The sequence below is a fragment of the Trichosurus vulpecula genome, chromosome 3, assembly GCF_011100635.1.
Source record: "Trichosurus vulpecula isolate mTriVul1 chromosome 3, mTriVul1.pri, whole genome shotgun sequence".
Taxonomy (NCBI): Eukaryota; Metazoa; Chordata; class Mammalia; order Diprotodontia; family Phalangeridae; genus Trichosurus; species Trichosurus vulpecula.
Window position 1 is genome coordinate 397,389,375 of NC_050575.1, and position 25,597 is coordinate 397,414,971.

General features: G+C 44.1%; 1 protein-coding gene across 1 annotated transcript in view; it reads left to right on the top strand.

Annotated features, from left to right (window-relative positions):
• The window catches only part of FA2H (fatty acid 2-hydroxylase), an 84,917-nt gene that overhangs the window by 43,945 nt on the left and 15,375 nt on the right, over positions 1 to 25,597 (top strand). The window contains exon 2 of the mRNA XM_036751377.1: positions 6,555 to 6,647. Within this exon, the coding sequence (XP_036607272.1) occupies positions 6,555 to 6,647 (93 nt within the window). The remainder of the gene's footprint in view (positions 1 to 6,554; positions 6,648 to 25,597) is intronic.

A 25,597-nucleotide genomic window follows, 5' to 3' on the forward strand; every position in this document is an offset into this window, starting at 1 on the left:
AGCCAGGAAAGACAGCCATTCGTGAAGCTACAGCTGTCTCAGGTCCTCTGATGTCAAACCCTAGGCTCTTTCCGCTGGTGCCAGAATGCTTGGGCCTGGGTCACCACAATAGTATTTCCCCTTGCTTCATCCGAGAGACACTAATGAACTCTGGGAGCATCAATACATAGAGAGGACAGTTCAGCTCCTGTGGTGCTAGGGTCAAGTGGTGACAGCAGGAGGGGTGGATGGAGGGCCTCTGGGATCGTTTATAATGGTTTGGCATCTCAGAACCCTCACAACCCTTGGCCTGTACAGAGAGGTCTGGGTGGCATTAGTAAGCCAGCCTTGGCACTCTCTGCCCATCCTGAGCTGGCATGTGGTCGGGAAGAGCCAGTGAGCACTGACTTCTCAATGTTTCTTTCCCCAGTAGTCACTTTTCCCACTATCTCCGACAGGATCAGTGCCTATAAATTCCTGGGCAGAGGGTTCCCTGAGTGATAGAAACAAAGGGACCAGGAAGGAGAAAAGATGAGGCCTCTGTCCCTGCCTTGCCCCTTCCCAGTATCTTTCGACCTCTCCAGCAGAGTCTTCCTGGGCAAAGCCATTATGCTACTGAGGTTCATCAGCCTCTTAGTCACCTAGGCCCAGGGTTGTATTGGAGCCAACTCAAACCAAGAGCTAATTGTTCAGTTCTCAGGATGAGTAGTTAATACCTCAGAAACCTAAAAATGCTGCATATCAGAGCCTCGTTTATTGTTTTGTTGATTGTCTAGACTCATAAAAGTGATGGAGAAAAATTTAATAATGTAGATTAAACTTAAGTGCATTTGATGAGTACATTTACCCCACCCAGCCAGTTGTTAAATATTTACCAACGTCCCCCTGCCTAGGCTCCTAACCTTGAGTCATGGATTTAGAGGTGGAAAGAACTGACTCGGCTGTCATTTTTCTTATACTTCGGGTACATATAAAGGTCATTTTTATAACCCTCAGAATTTCAGAGTCAGGTTCAGGAATGTATGCTTGAGTGTTCCATGGAATTTCATGGAATCTTATCCCCCAGCCTTAACTCTGGGGCAATCACTGAAGGAGAGGCAGCCTGAGAGGTTACGATACTGGGGAGGCTCTTAAGAAATGAGTCATTCCAGTCTAGGTAGGAATGTTAATTCCCCCTATCTCAAGGATGTTGATTATTGTGTCCTTCAAAAATATAGTAATGGAGTATTATGAAATTTCATGATATTTATAGGTTGGGCCATGACAGGGGTATGGTGCCTGAGGCAGTAATCTGAAAATCACTTTTCCTGTGTGGTTCATCTTGGTGCACTCACTACCTTACTCCCCGACCCTTGCAGAGTGTAGATGAAGAATGACCCTCACATATCCTATTTAAGCTTGGATGAGGGAGTGAAGATGTTCTCTGCCTCAAGTGTTCCTTTGAGCCAAGAGACTCTTTTCCGTCTTTCTTGCTGTAGTACTGCTACTGACACCCAAAGACATTTAGGACTAAGGAGTCTGATAACCTCAGGTCTACACCAGTGTCATTTGGGAAATTATACCAAAGCATCCAGCCACTTCTGGCGTCATTCACTGTTCCCTGAAGGGCCCGGTCTTGCTGGACTAGCCCTTTGCAGGCAGAGTCTTTATATCTTTGTCTCACTTTTAACTTGGAACTTTTTGAGTTTCTGGTCCCTGGTGGTCTTTGATAAATGGAGACTCAGTTGCCATTTGTCTGCAGTAATATTGTGGAGGGGATTTCTACTCGATGACCTCGGAAGGTCCCAACTCTAAGAGTCTGATTGTTTTATTCACTTATTGTTCTCACTTCTAAAGATACTCCTGTGGTGCTTGGAGATCACAAGAGGAGATCCCTTTTACCCCAGGGTGAATGGCAGGGATATTATATGGGTTCTCAAGCGGTTGGGAGGGAGGAGAGGAAGGACCTATTTACAGTTTTGCTTGGGGATATAGAATTTAATTTATTATATATTATAATGTAACATCATTGTAACATATATAATATTGTCACATACAGAATTAAATTATATGTTACATACTATTAAATTTATTCCATTGAGCATGATTATTGAAAAAAAAAAGAGCCCCTACCTCCTAACTGAAGCCAAAAACATTTGATTCATTCATTCTGCAAATATTCAAGTACCTGCAGGTCCCCTGTGATAGAGGGATGTCGAGTTGCTGTAAAATTTGGGAGCTGGTATAGACAACCTTTTATAGTTTAGTCTCTAGTTAGAGAATCTGTAAGGTTCAGTCTAGTCTGAAATCCTGCAATCCCTTTTCCTGGCCATAAAAGCTTCCATAAAGTTTTCCTTGAAGGGTGTGTAGATTGAAACTGGTTGGGGAGAGCATTCTGGGTGAAGAGAGTAACATCAGCAAAGGTGTAGAGGGAGGAAAATACAAAGCTCAGAGGGTAGCAGTAATTCAGTTTGACTACTCCGTCAATGAGCATTTATTAATTTCCTATTCCATGTTCAAGGCACCGTGCTAAGTGCTGGGGATACAAAAAAAAAAACAGGCAAAAGACAATCCCTGCCCTCAAGGAGCTTATCATCTAATGGGGAGACAACAAGCAAACACATATGTACAAACAAGCTATATATGGGATAAATAGGAAATTATTCACAGAGTGAAGGCCCTAGAGAAGCATTGAGAAAGGCTTTCCTTAGGAGACGCAATTTTAGTTGGTACTTGAAGGAAGTTGGTACTTGAAAGCTACCAGGGTAGCCAGAGGAAGATGGGGAGGGACAGCCAGAGAGAATGCCCAGAGATGAGAGATGAGAGCGTCTTGTTGGAAGCCAGAATTGCTGAATCTAAGAGTATGTGTCAGGGAGTGATGCATAAGAAGACTAGAAAGGTGGCAGGGGCCGGGTTGGGGGCGGGGGGGTAGGAGCTGGGCTATGAAGGGCTTTGAACACCAAGCTGACAATTTTGTATTTTATCATGGAGGTGATAGGGAGCCACCGGAGTTTATTGAGTAGGGGGATGACATGGTTGGACCTGCCCTTTACAGAATCACTTTGGTAGCTAGATGGTGGATGGATTCATATGGGAAGAGACTTGAAGGCAGGCAGACCCACCAACAGGCTACTGCATTGGTCCGGCAGTGAGGTGATAAGTGCTCTGGAGCGGGGGCAGTGTCAGAGGAGAGGAGAGGGCATATTGACAAGATGTTATCTTTCGGTCATTTCTCAGTCGTGTCTGACTCTTCATGACCCCATTTGGGGTTTTCTTGGCAGAAACACCAAAGTGGTTTGTGCCATTTCTTTCTCCAATACTTTTTACAGATGAGGAAACTGAGGCAAAAAGGGTAAAGTGACTTGCCCAGGGTCACACAGCTAGGAAGTGTCTAAGGCCAGATTTGAATTCAGGAAGATGTGTCTTCTTGACTCCAGGCCTGACTTTCTACCTGCTGCAACATGGCATTCAATAGTGTGGAAGTACTAGAGGGAACACTGAATTGGGAGACAGAAAAGAGGTGGGTTTGAATCCTGCCTTTGAGTCTTACTCTGTGGCCATTGGTAAGCCGTTTACCTTCCCGAACCTAAGCTTCCTCATCTGTATGTATTCTTTACAGGATGGCTGTGCAAGTGACATGCGATAAACAAAGTGCTCTGTAAAGCTTCAAGCACATTAAGTAATGTCCACCTTCACCATCATTACCATTATCCAACAGCCTTTTCTCAATCCGTAGCCTTTTTGGCTTCTGCAGTATTTGGTAATGGTGACTACTCTCTCCTCTTGGCTACTTTTTCTTCTCTGGGTTTTTGTGACCATTCCTCAGCTTCCCTTGATGGATTACCATTCATATCCTCCCCTCTGTGAGTACACTCAAAGGCTCTTGCCTCAGTCCCCTTCTCTTCCCTGTCTACACCTCCATACCTGGTGACCTCATTCTCTCCCCCACGTTCAGCTGGAGTCTTTATGCAGATGACTCTAAGATCTATATATCTACCCATCGTCTTTCTCCTGAACTCAGGTCCTTTATCAACAACTGCTTAGTGGATGTTTCAAACTGGATATCCCACAGGTCTAACTTTCTCCCAAATCCTTCCTCTTCTGAACTTCCCCATGTCTGCCAAGAGTCACCCAAATTTGTAACCTTAGATTCCTCCTCGATTCTCCCCTCTCCCTCACCTCCCATATCCAGTCAGCTGCCGAGGCTTGTCTGTTCCACCTCCACAGTGTCTCTCCCATCTGCCCCCTTGTCTCTGCCCACACACCTGCCAGCACCTGGATCAGGTCCTCATCGGTTCCCGCCTATCCTTCACTACTCTCTCTGCTTCACATCTCCCCTTCCTCCAGGCCATCCTCCACACAGCTGCCAAAGGGATCATCTAGAGCAGAGGTCTGCCCGTGTGTGCCACCCTCAAGTGGATCTCAGGGATCCCAGAATCAAATACAAACTCCGCTGTCCTTCAGTGCCCTTCATCATCTGGCTCCAGCCTGTTTACACCATTCAGTGCCCTTCATAACTTGGCTCCAACCTTTCCTGCCTATTTACACATCACTCCCCTTCACACTGTCTTTGGTCCAGCTGTACCAGCCTTCCCACTGTTCTTCCCATGTGGCTTTCTCATCTCTGTGCCTTTGAAAAGGCTGTGCCCCATGACCAGAATGCCCTCCCTCCTCCTCTCTGTCTCTTAGAATGGCTAGGGTCCTTCAAAGCGTGACTCAAACCCAGACCTTTCCTGATCTCCGCCTGTTCCACCCCTTTCCCCAGAAATTAGCTTGTAATTTATTTTGCCTGTGTAATGTGTAGGTTTTGTCTTCTTCCAATAGAATATAAACTCCGTGAGGGCAGTGATTGCTTCATTTTTGTCTAGCACATAGTAGGTATTCAATAAATATTTGTTGACTAATTGCTAATGCTTGGTGGTGATAATTACTACCCTGGCAGCCTGTGCAAGATGCACTGGAGAAGGCAGACCTATTGGGAAGCTACTGCCACCATTTATTGGATGGGATATAGGGATGGAGGGATGGGTGGGGAGAGCTCCCTGAGGCTCCTAGGATCACATATGGCTTGTCCCCTTACCCTTGGTGAACACTGATTCCCCCTCCTAGTTGAAATCGGGTCAGAGTGAAAGTGAAAAAGACAAAGCCTCCCTTCCCAGGTCTGTTTGTGTTTGCTCTAATCCACATCTTTCATATATACTTCTATTGGTTTTGTGTGTGTGTGTGTGTGTGTGTGTGTGTGTGTGTTTTGGAATACTATTGTTCTGTAAGAAATGACGCATATACTTCTGTTTATCTGAGAGGTCAGGGATTGTTTCATTCATTGTACTCGCTGCATCCCATCCCTTAGCACAAGGCCTGGCTCCAGAAATACTAGGTGACTGAGTGTGCAGATAGCCCTTATATTACATCTCATTAATCAGAGTCCCCTTTGGCAGGGGCTTGAGCTGAGCAGGGGCGAGTGAATTTCCAGAACTGGGCTCCCGCACCCTGGACCTCAGAATTGACTCTTGGTTTTTTCCGCTTTTGTGATCTCACTGGCACATTCCATTTCCCCTTTGACTTTACATAGTTTGCTAATTCAACATAACCTTGAGTCTACTGAGACATGCTTCCTCTCTTAGCTCCTTCCCTCGGGTTGGAGCTGGGGGCAGGGGGAGCTGGGGGAGGTAAGGAGGTCATTTCTCTGACTCTCTCCAGAATTCCAATCGGCCCAGCCCTCCTGGAGCCATGGGTCTGTTTAATCAAACAGGGGTAGGAGGAGGAGAAAAAGGAACAGGCAGCAGGGAGCTGCTGGCACCAGTGGTAGGTGTGATAATTGTCAGTGCCGCAAGGTGCCCCGGGGCCCTGTTGGTGCCCGCCTCTGCCTGAGCCTGGCCTCCTCCTGAGGGGCTGGCTGCCTGAGAGGGCCAGAGAGGCTCTAGCCCCTGGGAACATATGTGACAGCTCCCTGTTCCTTGTTAATGATTCCTACTCTGGCCCCCCTCTGTTGCTTAGTTTGTCTATCTTCCGCAGCCCTGCCTCTTTTCTAAAAGGCAGTCCACATTTTCAGGCTCACCCCATCAGCTGCCAGCTACCCTAGTTCTGGGAGTTTTAATTATAATAACACCACCACCCATTTATACAGCATTGTAAGGTTTACAAAGCATTTGTCTCGTAACAGCACTATAAGGTAGATACGGCTAGTAGTTTTATTCCCATTTCACAGATGACAAAACTGAGGGAAGTATGATGACTTGTTCAGGGTCACATCTAGTCAGAGCAAGAGCTAGGATTCAAACGGGGGTCTCTCCTGACTCTGAGACCAGCGTTCTTTCCATTGAACCAAGCCCCTCCTTCAATGGATGTATTCTTATCAGTAAGATTTAGAATTGTAAGGGGGCCATAGAAATACTGTAGTCCAATATCTTTATTTTACAGATGAGGCCAGTGCCCCAGGAATTTGCCTCCAGTATGGCCTAGGTTTGAACCCAGGGCCTCTGCCTCCCAGTTCACCGGCTCTTCCACTACAGTAAATGTGGATAGATTCACGGGCCGACGCTATTCTTGCATACCTTCCTTCCCGGTGTTAATTCTTCTCTTCTCATCCTCGCCAGGATCCTCAGGAGAATGGAACTGTAACCTCTGCCAATGCCCAGGGCACAAATCCTAACATGGATCCAAGATGCAAATCAGTGGATTTTGAAAAGGTAAGTGACTCAGGACAAGAAGGGCAGAACACGGCTGGGCCCAGAAGAGAGCGGGAGAAGCAGGAGAAGTAATTAATGAAGATGAAGAGAGGCTGCCCGGTTGGTCTGGGCCAAAGTCATAGCCAGGGCCAGGACATAATAGAAGTGGGAGGGCCCTGCTTTCTGCCACAGGGAGGGAGAGAAGGAAAGAAGGAAAATGGGGAAGGAAGGAGAGAGGGGGAAAAGGAAGAAAAGGAGGGAAGGAAGGAAGCATTTATTAAGTACCTACTATGTGCCAGCATCTGTATTATAATAAAAAATAACATTTCATTTGATCTTCACCACAAGTCCTAGTAGTAGCTACTCTTATCACTATTTACATGTAAGGAAACTGAGGCAGACAGCAGTTAAGTGACTTTTCCAGAGTCACACAGCTAATAAGTTTGGAAGTGAAGATTCCAAACCAGGTCTCCACTTCAAGTTCAGCACTTCACACTGCCTCTGTCAGGGGAATGAATGAATCAATAAATTACAACAATGATACTGACCTGGGGAACAAGAGAAGAGATATTTTCTATGTTACCATCACAGGCATAAGAACCTCTCTTAGTGAGCTTTTTGAGACATCACCTCTGGCTGTTTCAGATGTCAGGGCTAGATGAAGACTCAGGCAAGTGCCTCTAATGATGGATTCAATTGAAAAACATTGTTTGGGAGGATTTAGGGGTGTTTTGGAAACCCTAATGACTCAATGAGGCATTAGTGAGACCAGCATCTTGTAGTTTGAAGGCGAATGCCATTTGTTAATCAGCTAGGCTTTCCCAGCTAATTAGGAGCTGACCTTCCCACTTCAAAAATGGGAATGGTTAGTAGTTGAGTGTGAAGAAGAAGGAAAGAAGAAGGCTGGGGAAGACCCCAGGTCCTAGCCCTGCCCAGCCAAGGCTGGGGAAGACCCTGGGTCCTAGCCCTGCCCGGTGGGATTAGGCACTCAGCCATGGAGCAGGGAGAGTGGGTCGCCAGTCAGTCAAGCATCCACAAATCAATCGTTCACTCAATCTGTAAACATTTCTTAAGCCCAGCAGGCTTCCTTGTATCAGGTGGTGGGCTAGACGCAGGTGATTCCAGTGAGAATGAAACAAGGCCGACTCTGAAGGAGCTTATGTGTGTCAGTGGGGGCAACATTTAGATAGGTGGATACAGATAGATGTATCCACATACATATATATATATATATATATATATATATATATATATATATACACATACATGTATATATATACATGTATATATACATATATGCATATATACACATGTATATACATATATACATGTATATACATACATGTATGTATATATACAACATGTATGTGTATGTATACATGTAACACATATTTATATGGCTATATATGCACACACACAGAGGAAAGGAAAGAAGGAAGGAAGGAAAGTAGAGACAGACTGCATGGATGTAGGTACATGTAGGTATGTATACAGAATAACTTTACAGAGAGTAAGTACAAAGTAGTTAGATAAGAAGTAATTGGGAGGCAGGAGAGGGCTCTGAAAGGCTTCCTGTAGAAGGTGGTGTTTGAGCTGTATCTTGAAGGAAGAAAGGGATTCTATGAGGAAGGGGTGGCTAGCACTCAACATCGAGGTGTTCAGTGGCGTTCCATGTGTGAAGAGCAAAAGGAGGCCATTTTGACTGAATTGCAAAGTGGGAGAGCCTTGGTTGTGTAGTGGGAATATATATATACATACATATATATATATATATATATATATATATATAGACAGAGGGCACAGGGTGAGTTGAATATGAAGGAATGATATCTAAAAAATTAAAATCAAATTAAGGGATGAGAAAAGACTATACTGAGAGAGGGAGAAAGGGAGAGATAGAATGAGGTAAATTATCTCGCATAAAAGTGGCAAGAAAAAGCAGTTCTGTAGGAAGGAAAGAGGGTGCAGGTGAGGGGGAATGAGTGAATCTTGCTCTCATCAGATTTGATCTGAGGAGGGAATAACATACACACTCAGTTGGGTATCTTACCCCACAGGAAAGAAGAAGGAAGAAGATTTAAAAAAAGGTGGGGATGATAGAAGGGAGGGCAGATGGGGGAGGAGGTAATCGAAAACAAACACTTTCGAAAAGGGACAGGGTCAAGGGAGAAAATTTAATAAAGGGGGATAGTTTAGGAAGGAGCAAAATATAGTTAGTCTTTCACAACATGAGTATTGTGGAAGGGTTTTACATAATGATACACACATGGCCTATGTTGAATTGCTTGCCTTCTTAAGGAGGGTTGGTGGGGAGGGAAGAGGGGAGAGAATTTGGAACTCAAAGTTTTTCAGATGTTCAAAAAAAAAAGTTTTTGCATGCAACTAGCAAATAAGATACACCGGCAATGGGGCATAGAAATCTATCTTGCCCTACAAGAAAGTAAGGGAAAAGGGGATGGGAGGGGAGTGGAGTGACAGAAGGGAGGGCTGACTGGGGAATGGGGCCAGAATATATGCCATCTTGGAGTGGGGGGGAGGGTAGAAATGGGGAGAAAATTTGTAATTCAAACTCTTGTGAAAATCAATGCTGAAAACTAAATATATTAAATAAATTAAATAAAAAAGAAAGAAAAAAAGATGCTGTTAGGAGTATTTTGGTATGAATAGTTTGCAATTCTTCTGGCAATCAGGTTCATCCAGAACTTTATAGAAATGAGAACCTGAATGGCAAAATGGGTAAAATGCAACATTTAGAGTCAGAGAATTGGATTAGGGTTCTGCCTCTGCTGCTTACCCCTTCTGTGCCTTTGGGCATATACATATATATATGTATATGTGTATATATATATACATATATATAATCTCACTGTGCCTCAGTTGAATTAGATGGCCTCTAAAACCGGAAAGCTATGAGGTTAAGATCTTTCACACATGGGGAACACAACACAATGTAATGTGGATTAATTTCCTCCTGGCCTGGCCTCAAGTCTAGTACACCTTCTTGGATAACTCAACTTCCCTCCCTCACCCTCACCACCACCCTAACACAGAGCACTCATTTTCCCTGGGTGGGGCTGCTCAACTGTGTCATGAGTCCAGGAGAGGGCGTGGTACCAGGAGGAGGGTTTTGTTTGACTGGGGCCTGGCTGGCCTAGGAGGCAGTAAATGGGCAGATTCTAAAGAGAGGAAGCCGTCAGGCAGGGAGAAAAAGAAGGGAGAGAGAAGCAGGTAGGCTCAGTAGGAGTAATTCCTGTTTTCAGGTTTATAGTATTAATTCCTCGCCTGGCCCTCTTCCCAACCTAGTCATGCCAGAAAGCCCCAGGGGAAAGCCAAGTCTTTTCTGGTTGTAGCTGAGAAAGTAAACAGAAGTCATACACCTGATTGTCGTAGCCAAGTGGACTGTTGCTAGTGCCTAGTACCTAGTGACTCTCCAGGGTAGGAGACATCCTGGAATGTCCCCTCTCTAACAGAGACCCCAGAGCAGAGGAGCCACTCCTACGCCAGGGCCTCTCCCACATCAGGGGGACCCTGGCCATTTTGGACATAATGAGAGAGCTCCAGATAAAGAGCACAGTGTCTGCTTATAGCATGGAGCCCCCAAGCGGAGGGGCAAATTGTGTGGCACTCTCCAGAGAAAGTTTTGGGGGAGAAAGGGACTCGTTGGCCTTAACTAGTGATTATTTACATATCTGCTCGGCCTCCTGTGGCCCTATTTAGGCTAATAAAACCCTTTCTGGCTTGCATTTTATACCTGTATATTTAGGGCAGAATGGAGATATATGAAAATTAGGAGAGGTGTGAGGGCACGGTTCCTCCCTTTCCCACAATCAAAGAAAGGTGCTTTGTAGGGGACCTTGATAAGTACTTTACAACTGTTATCTCCTTCGGTCCTCACCACAGCCCTGGGTTATGGTATTCCTGTTTTACAGTTGGGGAAACTGAGGCAGATAGCATGTAGGTGATTTGCTCATTTAAGTGCCTGAAGACAGATTTGAACTCAGATCTTCTCGACCCCAGGCCCAGCTCCCTAGCTTTAGGGCAGCAGGAGAAGAAGTGGGAAAGTGGAGAGCAGGAGACAACCTGGTCAAAAACACCATTGCCTTGGATGGGGTGGAGAAGAGAGGGTTCTTTCCTACCCAGTTGCTGCCAGAACTGGAGATGTGACCTGATATGGAACCAGCCAATAAACTAAGTAGCTATTTTCCAGCCAGGATATTTTGGGACATTTAGGGGTATCTTGAAAGGTCCCTTGTGTGACTTGTACCTAAGAGGTACAAGTTTTTGAAAATTGAATTGTACCATGATATCCTCACAGCATTTAACCCACTCCGTCCAGTTCAACAAGCATTTATTCATTAAGTCCAAGGCACTGTACTAGGCACTCGGGGTACAAAAACAAAACCACCCAGCATTTGAAGATCTTACATTCTACTGGGATGGGGGTGGAGGGAGTAGATAGGACAATGGATGGAGAAATACAGCACTTATATACGTAATCAAATATGACATTTATTCTAAGTAATTTCCAGAAGGACCAGCCACTGGGATACCCTTGGGCAGCCAGTCACACTTTTGTGCTTTGGAGGATTCTATAAAGCTATCGATGAATGTGGAAGGTATTTCAGAAAGGGGAGCCAGTTTCTGTGGAGGCCCAGAGGAGAGATGTTGTCTTTGCAGAACAGCTCATGGGCTGATTTGACTGGGCAGAGGGAGTAGTGAGAAATAAGCCTGGAGACCCAGGTGGGGACCACACTGTGGAGATGTCCAAAAGCCAAGCTGAGCCATGTGTATAGACTTTATCTGTATCCTTTTTCTGTTCACAATGTTACTTAGACTATAAGCTCCTTGAGGGCAGGGACAGATCCATGTCTGTTGTTCTGTCCCTAGCACCTATGACAATTCCTGGTACATAGTAGGAACTTAGTAGATATTTGTTGCTTGGTGTTTTAGTAGAAGAATGGTGTGATCAAGTCAAATATTTTAAGATAATTAATTTGACAGAGGTGTGAAGGATGAATTAGAGAAAGAGCTGAGCTAAGGTAGAGGCTCTTTGAGTGGAGAGAAGGGGAGAGATGGGAGAGAGATTGTGGAGGTAGAATGGATGACTTGGCAATGTTAGGGTATGGAAGCTACGGTGGCTAGAGGGCTGGATCTTGAGTCAACTGGATCTGAGTTCAAATCCAGTCTCAAAAACATACAAGCTCTGTGACCCTTTCCAGGTCCTTTAACATCTTTCTGCTCACACCTCTCTTCCCCTCCCACCTTCCAGGATTATCTCAAGGTTAAAAGGAGGTGATGTTTGTAAAGTGCTTTGCAGACCTTAAAGTGACAGATAAATGCTAGTTACCGTTATGGCTCTACAATGTCCAGAAAGATCAAGTGGGATCCCTCAGTGAGTTCCAGTGTGTTGGACTTTGTGGAGAAATGCTGAATTACTTAGTTAACAATGAGTGCCTTCTGGGTCCGTAGCTCTGTACTGAGGGCTGGATGGAAAATGGAAAAGGGAAAAGGTGCCAAGCAGCCAGCTGAAAAGGAGTGAGCTATAAATTTGGTTAGAGAACTCGGGTTTTAATCACTACTCTGCTGCTCACTGCCATCCTAGATGACTCCATTTCTGACCCTCTTAACCTTGGACATATCTTTTCAATCAATCAGCAAGCATTATGAAAGTTTTCATTAGGTTTTTGCAAAAAAGGAGAAGTGACAGCTGCTGGAGGGTATACTAATGCATTGTCGGTGGAGCTGTGACCGGGGCCTGCAACTCTGGCAGAAAGCTACTAATGTGTCCATAGACCCTTTGACCCAGTCATACCACTTTTGTTGTAGTTGTTCAGTCATTTTCAGTCATGTCTAATTCTTTGTGAGCCCATTTGGGATTTTCTTGGCAAACATACCGAAGTGGTTTGCCATTTCCTTCTCCAGTTCATTTTACAGATGAAGAAACTGAGGCAAACAGGGCAAAGTGACTTGCCCAGTGTAACAAATAAAAAAAAACCCTCAAGTTTCTGGGTAATTAATAATCAATTTATTAATCAGGCTATCTAATATTCAATAAATTGATGGTTAGTGCTTTCTCTCATTAACCAAAGACACCTAATGGAGACACTGAATGCCTTAAATCCTTTTTTTTTTTTAAAAGAGAATGCACCTATAGGAGAAATCAACCCTGATTGGTGGACATTTAAACGAGGAGGTAGGCTAGAAAGTGGCTGGATCTTGAGATGCAGCCACCTCCAGCCGTCTGGACAAAGGAGTCCATCTCCACCCCCACCCCCACCCCCAGACCACTCCACTTGGTTTTCTTCTTCATGAACTAGGTCACCCTAAACTCTAACAGAGGGTGAAAAGACATGGGCTTATTCCTGAAAGGCAAGAATTCACCTAAATTAGATTCTTTTTACTCTCTACACAGAAGTAAGGTCTCCTAGTTGGATGGGGTCTTGCCCAAGATGGAGGAGCGTGTGCCCAGAGGACTAGGGCAATCTCCTGTATCAGCCATGTCCTTCAGAGACTGGCTGACTAACCTACAAGGGCCGGTCCCTGAATGAGGAAATAAAAAGCCTGGGTCCTAGTTAATAATGGATTATTAATATGCTGGAAAACAATCATTTTTCTCAATAGCTAATAAGTATCTGAGGCCAAATTATGACTCAGTTTTTCCTGATTCCAGGCCCGGCACTTTATCCACCGTGCTACCTAGCTTCTCGCTTATACCATTACTAGGTATTTGTAAAGTGCTTTGCAAACCTTAAAGTGGTATATAAATGCTGGTTACCATTATGGCTTAAAGAAGAGATTAAAGAAAGAGGAAAAGGACCCACGTGTACAAAAATATTTGTAGAAGCTTTTTTGTGGTGGCAAAGAATTGAACATTGAAGGGGTATCCATCTCGAATGTATGAATGGCCCAAAAGTAAATTGAAGGGGGTCCAGGGATACCTGGGAATGATAAATTTGAGAAAGTGCCCTAAGGAATAAGAAATAGCCTGGACTAGATGCATCTGGACTAGGAAGGCTTAGGAGAAGTAGAGGAGGAAAGAAGGGTCATGAAATGATGAGAACTAAACCCTGCTTCTGGATAGAATAAGCCTCCGTCTCTGTGTCTCTGCCTCAAGCCTCAAATGCAGAATTTCCTGTTTGTGGTTTTGTTGTCTCATGGAGTCATTTGTTTGTATTTGGCCTGTTCTGATTTTCAGGGTGCTTGTTGCTTGGGCAAGGCTTTATACCACTTGTGCCAACCTGTTAATTTCTAATTCTTTCTTCTCAAACTCTTGTTTCTTTTCCAATTTTTTCTCAAACGTTTTCATTTAATTTATAAAACATTTTAAACTCCTTTTAAAAACACTTGCTTTATCTCTCCCAGGAATTCTAGTTGAATTTGTGTCCAAGGTATATTTTTCTTTGAGGCTTTGCTTGTAGATATTTTGGAGTTGTTCTCTTCTGAGTTTGTGTCTTGAGCATCCCTGTGACCGTATCTTTTTATGATGGAATTTTGTTGTTGTTGTTGTTTGCTCATTCTTGTAGCCCATTCCTGACTTCAGATTTTTTATTAGGGCCGAGCTCTGCATGCTTCTAAAGAGAATGTCTGGGCTGGTCCTGCTGCTGCTTTCTTGAGGGATTGAGTATTGTGTTATTCTAGTATCTCAAAGACATCTCAGGTGGGGACCTGCAAGCTTTCAGTACTCCCAAGATTTCTGATCACTGCATCCTCCCCACTCCCAAGTGCTGCAGGTTCCTGACCTGGGTTTGAATTGGGGGCAGCCACCTGTGGGCTTGTCTTATGTGGAGTTTCAGGAGACTGCTGCTGCACTCAGCCACCTGAAATCAGAGTGTCAGAAGCAGGGATGTATGTTAGAAGGGAAGATGGCATGAAACAGGGCAGAGGGTGCCCCACAGGCTTGGGTTCCTATCCTAATGCTGGCAGTTAACCATTAACCATCTGCCTTTAGGTAAGTCACTACCTCTGTGAGCCTCCTCATCTATAATACAAGGAAGGAAAACAATCTTTGTCTCACAAGAGTTATGAGGAAAATGCTTAGTAAACCTTAAAGTGCCCAATAAACATCAGCTATTTAGTCAAAGTTTAGCTCTACTATCTACAAAGCCAATGCCTGTCCCTCCCCGCTCTGAAAACCTCTGCATGGGCCCCTTTCAACCTCCTTCTGAGAACACCTGAGGCATTTGGAGGCCTGGAGAGTATTTTGTGAATGGATGGATGAATGGAGGACTCTGAGTAAGCAGAGTAACCAATGATGACGATGGTAGTAAAATCTACAGAATATTCATGGGTCCTATTTCCAGTGTTCTTTGTCCTTCCAGGGCACTGTGGATGTCTTTGCCTAAGGGTACCTCACCCGAGCCTGGTTTTCATGGATGGATGGGCTCACTCTTTAGTTCTCCCAAAGGTCAGGGCCTGGCTGGTTGGGGGAAAGAACAATGGATTTGGAACCAGGGGACCTTGTTCAAATCCTGGCACTTAACTGGGTGACCTTAGGCTAGAATGAGGGCTCATCTCTTCCAGCCTCAGTTTCTCCATCTGTAAATGAAAGGTAGCATTAGATGACCCATGACATCCCTTCCTACTCCAGATGTGTGGATGGATGTGTGATGGATCCTCCTATCCCTACCTCCCCTCCTGACCCAAAACATACACATATACATGTATACATATGCACATATGAGCACATGCACATACTAGCAGCATAGTTCATTTGCTGTGTGAAAAGCCCATACTATAGGGCAATACTTAGGGTTTTCCAGGGGCCTGGCCATGAAGTTGACATAGGGAGGGGGTGGGAGGCTAACCCTTTCAGGACCACTGAGCAAGACTATTAGGTTAAGGAAGATTTGTCTAAAGTCAAATGAAAATAGATGCCCCATCTTAGAAGAATCAATGCTGTAGGTTTAAAATGGAGAAGAATTTGAGAGAAGAAATTTGCCTCATCTTTGGGAGCCTTCTTGAAAAGAATCTGTGTCATAGGCCCTTCTGTGTTGGTACTTTATGGGAGCAGGGAGGGCAGATGGAAAGGATATTTCTGGTACTGTAGTGGGTAGAGCCCAACCTGCTCCTGATCATTGGGAAGACCTCCAGTGGTGGAGGGAGGTCTACTGGGTAGCCTACCTAGTTGACTACTCTGTGGCCTGGACTCAGGGAGTCACTTACCCAGTGGTGCAGTTTCCCCAAGTTTCCCCAAACTGTTGTTAGGTGAAGGACAAATATTTTCTTTGGTTGACTAAGGGAAACCTTTTGGGAATTTTCTGCTGCATATAAGTAAATTCTGAATTGACCTCTTCCAGGCCAGGATGAGGTGGCAGGTAAATGTCCCAGTGGCTTGGTCAGACTCAAGCATCCCTCTCAACCTCACTTCTCCTCTTCCATCTCCCTCTCCTTCCCGCCAAAGAATGAATGGGTCAAAGACCAAATCTCAGAAACTGTAAATAATACTATCCAAGAAAATGACAACAGGACAAAAGACCCAAACTTTTGGAATGTAACCCAAGTCATCCTTGGGGGGAATCTATCTCTAAATTCTTTCATTGACAGAAGAAAGAGTGAGCCAGTCAGTGAATTGAGCATGTAACTTAAAAACTGGAAGAGTTTCAGGTAATTTAAACAAACAACCAGCTAAACACAAAAATAAAAATTCCGAAAGTCAAAGAAAGGATCAATAAAATTGAAAACAAAAAAACTCATTAAATTGATAAAGAAAACTAAGAATTGCTTTTTTAAAAAAAGTGTCAAGCTCCATTACATATAAATAGTACAATGACCGTATCTGACACTGTATACAAAACTCCGTGCTAGCAATCTCCCACCTCTCTGCGGTGAGAATTGTGGCATGTTTCATTATCTGTTCTGGAACCTTCCAGCATTTTCCGAATTCAGTTTCCTTTTCATGCTCTTTTCGTTTACTGTGGGTTTAGTCTACCACAGTATATAGTGTTCCTTTCGTTCTGTTTATTTTACTCTAGATCAGTTCGTACTCATCTTCTCGTGTTTCTCTGAATTCAGAGAGCTTGGGATTTGGTTGGCAGAGAATGGATCAGATTTTGTTCACAAATAAATTTAATCTGAAGTGGAGTGTGGAAACATATGAAAGGACCAAGTAGAAGACCAGAGCAGAAGGCCTCTTAAAAGGGGAAAGGCTTGATACAGATGTGGTTTTCCTCGTTCCGTCCCTTCATTCTCCTCTTTTTCCTGAATCCCTCCCCCCCACCTCACAACAGTGTCTTCCCTGTCTGTCTGTTCCCCAACCGGGCACTTTACTTGGCTGCCACAAGCCTGACAAGCTCTTCCCATAACAACAGAATGCAGTCCAAGTAAGGGGAGCCAGGAGACATGAGCAAGGAGCTGAGAGTCTGAGCTGAGAATGACCCACAGTCAGAGCCCAAAGTACTTCCAAAACCCAGTTTCCTGGAAGTCCTTGGCTAGAAGTGGAGTGAGTTGGATAGGGAGCCTATGGCATGGTACCAGTACCCACACTTGCTGACATGCCCCCTGCCTGGGCACGTACCATACTACATCAGACCCCAGGTAGTATGGCCCCTCCTCCCCTGGCTGGGCCCCCAGACAGCCCATAGCTGGAAGCTGTAGTTACTGGGCATTGGGAAACTCAGCCTAGCTACAAAGAAAGAATTTCAATTTGGGGGGTTATGCTTTTCCCCTGGTTGTCCCCCATGCCTGGAGTGCCCTCTCTCCTCACCTTTGCCTCCTGGAGTCTCTGGTATCCCCCCAAACTCTGCTCAGATTCCAACCTATGCAGGAGGCCTGGCCAAATCTCCACACTCCCCAGCCACTACTGCTGTTGCCTTCCCTCTGAAACCACCTTCCATCAGTTCTGTACAGATCTTGTATGTTCATGCTAGTTGTCTCCCCTTTGGAACGTGAGCTCCCTGAGGGCAGTGTTTTTTTTTCTTTTCTTTGCATCCCCAGCACCTAATAAGTGCTAAATAAATATCTCTGAAGCAATGTACTATTCTACTCCCAAATACTAGCTCTTCTTTTCTTCCCCACTCTTCCTCTGCTGTCTTTTCCAGCCTTCCCCGCCTGCCCCTCCCCCCGCCTCCATGTCCAGAAGACAGGATATTTTCTCATGTTTCAGATTTGAGTTTGCTAGAACAATTGGCTCTTATAATTCTTGACTCGTTCTGCAGTAGCTTCAGCCGTCAAGGGAAAGGTACTATCTCCTCCCTCATCCTTACGACCTGGGGTTTCCCATGCAGAATGTGACTCTATGGGAGCTACGAAGGCTTTTTGTTTGATGCCAAGGGCACGTGGGAACTTGGGTGGTGGGTGAGTATGTGAGGAGAACCTGCAAGTTGGGAGTCTCTATGTCCTGCCTTTCTCCTTTTCTCTGACCCTTGCCTCCCTCCCCCTCTTGGCTTCCTAACAACGCCCTTCCGGCTGTTGACTGTTGTCACTGTCCTGCCCACTCTCAATGGCCCTTTCCCCCAGTGCCCTAACTTCTGCTGGGAACCACATTCTTGACATAGCTCCTTCTGCCCCCCTCTCTTCTCTCCCCTTTGTAACTGGAGCCCCAGGGCTCTTGTAGGATATGAAAAAGGTGGGTGAGGGGTGGGGAGTGGCAGAGGAAGATAGGGGCTGGTTGGGGAAGACCTCGAGTCAAAGCAACATTGACCTAGCTCTGTTTCCCTGGCAGCTTGCCCAGTCCACATGCCCTGCAAAGGACACTATCTGCGTGTCTGACCTGGAGCTCACAATGCTGCCTGGGCAGATTTCGTTCGGATGCCAAGAGGTGTGTCACCTAGGGAGCTGGAGGAACAGGCACTGGCTCATGTTGCCTGGCTTTACCTGGAGCCCTTCTTCCCTGAGCAGGGCCAGGCCAATGAAGTCTCTTGAGGAATCTGGGGGAGCAAACTCCCATGAGACACTCCATTTCTTGTCCTCCCCCTTTCCACCACCATGTTGAAGAGAACCAGAGATCTCTGCACATGTAGGCTTACATAGATTCCCAGACTCACTGGGTAGGAAGACACAGGCACCAGGAGATGCCACCTCAGTCTGAGGAATGGGGAGCTTTAATAGGAAGGTCATGGGACACAGCCAGCCCTTGGAAAGATTGTGAAGTAAGAAAAATCTGTTTTGTTTTAAAGTGTGTTTTATTGATGCCTATTGTCTTTACACCATAGTCATTTAAATCTCTCCCCTCACTCCACCAACCCAGCCCACAGCACTGAACCCCTTCTGCCGTGATAAAGTAAACCAATTAGACAAAAACAGTTACTTCATCTACAACTATGAAGCATTTTGCCCTCATGTTCTTCTGGAAGTTTGATTGGTATAGCACTGACTAAGTCAACTAATTTAGATAATATTATCATTTTTATTATTTTGGCCTAATCTATCCATGAACAAATTTTTTTCCAATTGTCTAGGTCTGTATTTTTGCAGTGTTTCACAGTTAAATTCATATAGTCCCTGAGTGAATCTTAGAAGATATGCTCCCAAGTATTTTATAACTTATGTAGTTATTTTAAATGGAATTTCTCTTTCTAGCCCTTCTTGGTGGGTTTTGTTGGCTATATATAGGAATGCTTATGATTTATGTAAATCTAGCTTATATTCTGCAACTTTGCTGAAGTTATTAATTATTTCAATTAACTTAGGTTGGCTCTCTAGGGTTCACTAAGTACATCATGATGTCATCTGTAAAAAGCGATCATTTGTCTTCTGTTTGCCTGAACTTGTTCCTTCAATTCCTTTTTCTTTTCTTACTATCACCAGCATTTCTAGCACTTTGTTAAGTAGGAGAAAGGCAGGACATAGAGACTCCCAACTTGCAGTTTCTGCTTTTCCTCAGTCTTACCCATCAATCCCAGGTGCCTTCATGTCTCCATCCCTCCTACCCTACTGCCACCACTGAAATTTGCTCCGTTGAAATTAGCCTGCTAGCCATCACATTGTAAAGGGTCAGATAAATTAATCCATACTAATCTAGGAGATACAACTAATGGGCAGAGAAGCAAGGTGGGACCTTGCTTAGGAGTCAGAAGCCGAGTTCTAACCTTGGCTCTGAAACTAAGTAACACTACAGCTTTGGAATGAATGAATGAACAAAAAGTATTTCCTGGGCACTTACTATGTGCCAAGCTCTGTGTTAAGTGCTGGGTATACAAAGAGAAAATCAAGATGGTCCCTGCCCTTAAAGAACTTACATTCTAATGGGGAGAAACATCTCATAGGAGATTTCAGCTACTAGTCAAAAGGAATAGTGGTCCTTAGGGGGCAGCCACAAAGCAGATGGTAATTCATCTTCTTTAGTGCCATTGATTAAAACAAACATATCTGTTTCTCTGATGCTGAATGGTTTAATGGTGCCCAGGACTTTGGAGGTGAAAACATTTTCTTCTGGGTTTTCGGTAGTTGCTGAGGAGGAAAGGGTTGGCGCACCTGCCATGGCAGATGCCAGATTGGATTTCCACAAGGGTTGTTTCCATTGATGATGTCCATCCATGCTGGACTGGCCAGAAGAAGACGGGGGTGGAGGGCTGCGGTGTCTCAGAGTGCTGCTATTCCCCTGGCTCTAGGGCTTAGCTGCTAGTCAGTGGTCATGGATGGGCAGTTGGAATTGGTGGAAATGAAGAGGGCATGTATTCCAGGCATGGGGTACATGCAGCTTCTGCAAGGGCATAGAGACCCAGGAGAGTATTGTGCGTGAGGACCTGCAAAAAGACCAGGGGTGGTTTGAGCATAGAGTGTCGGGGAAGGGGAGGAGTGTATAAGAAGGTTGTCAAGGTTAGGTTTAAATGCCAAGCAGAGAAATTGATATTTGATCTTAAAGGCAATACCCTTTAACATCTGCAAACAGATGTCATTTGTAATAAACATCACCATCTAAAATGATTATCCCAACATCTCAGAGACCATTATATTACAACCACATTAGCACGTCCGTAGTAAATAGAGTACAATCCCAAGTCTCCCTTCACAGCCTGCTTCAGTGGTTAGAGGTCCAATTGACACGTGGGACAAATCTATCATAAGCACACATCGTGATGGCATAGATAGACTTGTAACTGAGATTTACCTAAGTGCACACACAGCCTTTGAACTTCTCGATGATGACCATTTCAAAGCCAGTAACTCCAGGTTGTGAATGGTTGCGTATGTGACAGTGCTGGCAGTGACAAATGCAACTCCTCTCTGATGACCATCTCTCTGGTGCAGGCTGCTCCCAGTCCTTCCAGGCTAGCATCCATAGGCAGGACAAAGGACCTTTGTGGCTGTATGCAGGCCAGCCCTGCTGAATGTGTGAGGCAGTTGACCAGGCTTTGAAGAGTTAGTTCATATTTGTGAGTGCAACATTCTTGAAATTATTTTAGCTGTTTCAGCACAAATTGATCTGTCTTGCCTTTTTGTTTCTGGTTCTCCTTAATCATAAATCTACATGTGAGATGATGCAGTGGTTTTGGCCAGGAACCCTGAGGGTCTTCCCCTCCCAGTTTGATTTAAGGGGCCATCCCTTGATTAACTTCTTTAAAGAGGCCTATTCACTGAAAGGGCATTACCTCACTCAAAGTGAGAGCCTGAAAAGACCTTAGACTGAAAGGGCCAGGGTCTCCCAATGCATCCTGGACCATCTCCAGTCCTCCTGATGAATATCAGGCCACTGGCCCCAGATGGCTCTGGAGGAGAAAGTGAGGCTGGTGACCTTGCACTGCCCTCCCCCACTCAAATCAAAGTCAACTGCAGGTCATATCATCATCTCCCTGGTGTCTTGGTCCTCTTCCAGAATGAAGATCAAGCACAACAATTAATAATAATGATAACTAGCACGTATATAGCACTTTTAAGGTTTGCAAAGTACTTTATAAACATTGTCACATTTTATGCTCACAACAACCCTTAGAGGGTTATTATTCCCATTTTACAGATGAGAAAACTTAAGTAGACAGAGGTTAAATGACTTGCCCAGGGTCACACAGCTAGTAAGTATAAGCAGCCAAATTTGAACTCAGGTCTTCCTGACTCCAGGACCAGAGCTCTATCTACTGTGCCACCTAATTAACCTAGTACTCAACACTTTCAAGATAATGGCTACCTAAAAAACCAAAAATGCCTCTAGGTCTGAAAGGTGCTTTAGAGGTGACCAGTCGGAAGTGCTTGTCTCTTTCCTGGGTCAATGCTCAAACCTTGCTGAGACATTGTCCCACACACATGACAAAAGCCTGCCAAACTGGTCCTTGCCAATCAGACGAGCCTCTTCTAGATGATCCAACACCTCCAAAGATAATGAAGACATCTGGATCTTCAAGCACCTCCACGTGGCTCATATCTCCAACTCCGCGAGCTGTTGAAAAGTGACAAGTTGCCTTAAGATTCCTTGGGACATGTGCTCAAACTAGTCAAATCTGGCTGGACAATGAAAGCTGTCTTCTTCTGTCATAGGAATCTGATAGTTTCTACTCTATAAATTCAACACTGAGATTCTCTGGCTGTACCTAGCAGAAAACCTAAGGCATCTTGAATTCTTGGCATTGTATACTGTCCACTTCAGTTCCCTTGTTTAAAATCTGATACTGAATAGACATTTGTATTTTCCATTTTTCTTCCATATTACTACTATAGGTAATATATATGGATTGCTGGACTCTTGCATGATAACCTAGACCGATAGTTCTTTCGGATAGATTCTATCACAGATGAATCTCAAAAAAGTGAATTGCTCTCAAAAAGTCTGGTAATCAGTTGGGTGGATCCTGTGAGTAGCAGCTCAGGCACATCCTACTGTGTTACATCCTTGCAGCAAGAAAGCATCCGTCTTCCTGAACTTATCTCTCAGCTGATGTTTCCAACTTTCCAGTGCTGGAGAGTCACCAAAGTCAAACTTCTCAAGCCAAATAGGGTGACCCAAGACTCTTGTGACGTTCTCTGCCACCACTTACATCTATCCTCCTGTAAGCTTCTGCACAGCTTGTATGGATGGTCAAAGGGTTCAGGGATCAATTCTCAGTTTGTTGCTTGCAGTAAATGGTTAGTATCGTTAATAATGTCAATTCTAGTGGCCCAGAAATGGTCACTGGGTCCAGATATAACAGAGCAACATTGGCCACCTTCCTCATCACACCAGCTGCCTCAGTAAACTTTAGACTTAATCTGATTTGTCCCAAGTATGCATCATCTTATCATTCAATTCACCAAGTCTTAGCTCTTTCATGGGTTGAGCTACTCAAAGGTAACTCTTAATATGACCAGAATACAATGGTCTCTTGGAATTCATTGCCAGCAAAACACTGCGCCTTTTCAATTTTCACCATCACTTCACTGTAAGGTCCTGTGTATCTGGATGGTTTGAATCATAAACAACTCATGACGAAGTTGGGTTTACTATTTTCAGGCCCAGGGACTCCATCCCTGGTCTTTGCCTTGTTACTAGAGGCCAGAGGCCACATAGCAAATAGCAGTTTCTGCCGGCCCAATTCAGTGTTTGCCTCTTGAATGCATCCAACATATGAGTCTATACCTAGACCAGAGGTATAACAGAAGGAAGTTCTTCCTCTTCAGCCATACTCTGCTGGTGATGTCCTCTCCTCAGACAGCTGTGAACTCTGACCCTCTTATCTTGTGTCTTTCCAAGCAAAATGGTTGGAAAGTTCCATGTTTCAGCAAGTTTTCTATACATTTCCATATTCAAGTCTGCGGTAAATACGTGAGACAACGTATTAGAACCAGTTGGTGTTATAAACTCTTGTTTTGGCTTCCACCCCATAACTTTCATATTTGTTTTTACTCTTAATAGTACCTAATCATTAATTTTCACTTCTTTTCTTCCATGGTCACTAAGACTGCTGTCACCTCTTTAGTTCTTATGGACATTTACTAGCTGTGTGACCCAAGCAAGTCATTTAACTGCTATCTGCCTCAGTTTCCACACCTATAAAATGAGAATAATATCAGCATCTGCCTCCCAGAGCTATTGTAAGGTCCAAATGAGGTAATATTTGTGATGCGTTTTATAAATCTTAAAGTACTGTGTAAATGCTATTTATCATTGTTACTGTGGTGGTGGTGGTGGTTGTCATTTTAGAACTTTATCCACTTTCACCATTCTGACTTTGTCTACTTCTTGAGATTGTACTCTTCCTCTTTCTGCTATCCTCTGAAGTAAAGGCATTACCCATATCACAAAGTCAAAGGGTCCCTTGCCTAGTCGTTGAATTGTATTTATCTGGAAACCTACATATGCCAAATGCAGGGACTAGATACGCCAATGTGTCTTTTCTTCACAGGCATTGCTATGAAGGGATATCAAAATTTGCATTCTTCAGGCTCTGGCCAAATATGAAAGCTTGCCCTTGAATGCTTTCTAGAAGATTACCTGTCAGTCATTAAGCATTTATCAAGTGCTTATTATGTGCCAGGTACTATACTAAGCACCAGAGACACAAAAAGAGGCCAAAGACAATTCTTCGAGCTCACAGTCTAAGGGAGAGACAACAGGAAAACAAAATATGTATAAACAAGCTATATACAAGAAAAAGTAGTAATTAACAGAGGGAAGGCACTAGAAGTAAGAGGGCTTTGGGAAAGGCTTCCTGTAGAAAGTAAGATTTTAATTGGCATTTGAAGGAAGCCAGAGAAGGTAGGAGACAGAGATGAGGAAGGGGAGCATTCCTGGCACAGGGGACAGACAGAGAAAATGCCCAGAGCTGAGAACTGGAATGTCTTATTTGAGGGACAGCAAAGTCACCTGCCTGGTCAGGCTCAGGACCTCGCCAATTCTAGAAGTCTTGGTAGAATGACCTGCCCAAACCTATACTGAATCTTTCCCCAGAGGATATGGGCTCCTTTCCTGAGAAGAGTCCCAACTTGGACTACGATTAATTTCCCTACAATGCAGAAGTTTGTAGGGTTCTCTCTCTGTAGGAGGATCATATTTTCCCCCACTTAATAGTGTTTTTCAGTTTGTCCAAAGGCAGACATTCTCTCCCATCATATCTTCTACTTTTTTCATCAGTGCCTCCTCCTTAGAGAGAGGTATAGTGATCAATTTCCAGATACCATTACTGTATCAGAGATTTTTGAATGAGCAATAATAATTCATAAGAAACAGAATTTATTATTGATGATTCATATGTCTCTCCAAATCCTTTGTAAGCTTCCTCAAAGTTTTGATAATGTCTTCATTTTTATATCCAGAATCTACTCCAGGGATTAAAGGATTGCCTCTTTGTGTTTTCCTCTCCATTAATTCACACCATTTTTCTAAAATTTTGGCCCCCGTTTTGCTCAAAATTGAATTAAAATTTTATTATGAAGTGAAAACAATGGTTACTCCATGGTGTACACCAACAGTTTGTTTATGAAAGCAAACAATATTCAGGAAGTCAGTACCACAAGAAAATAAGCAATGATGTTATCAGCAGCGCAAAACTAGCAGTGTAGTACTACAGGTGAGTCTTCCTGACTCCAGGCCCAGCACTCTATCCACTGGGCCACCCAGCTGCCTCCTGAAATATAATAAGTATCATAAAAGGGGAAAATTCCACAGAGGAAAAAATTAAACTCAAAACCTGAACTGGAACTAAATAATTCCCTGTGGATAAATAAGAAAATTTTCAAATTTAGAATTAGGAAAATAAATTCAGGAAAAAAACTCCCAAAATAAAATTCAGTCACAAACTTGGAAACAGAGGGGGAAAAATACAGAGTAAGCATCTGTTGTGAGTCCTGTGCATCAACAAGAAACAAATCAAAATACCACAGATGAGTAACCCCATGTGTGAGAACTGTGTATGAAGTATATAGGACATTTTCTGTGTATACTGTAACACTTGGCGCATTTCATGTTGGGTCTCAGTGTAACCAGTCCAAACTAGGGCCTAAGCTGCCTTCCTTAATGTTACAGAAAGGCAGTGTGTTACTATATAAATTATTCAGCAAGAGGATATAACATCTGAGTTGTTACCCTTGTAGCACTCAACCCAAGCTATCAACCAGGTCGTCTTGTT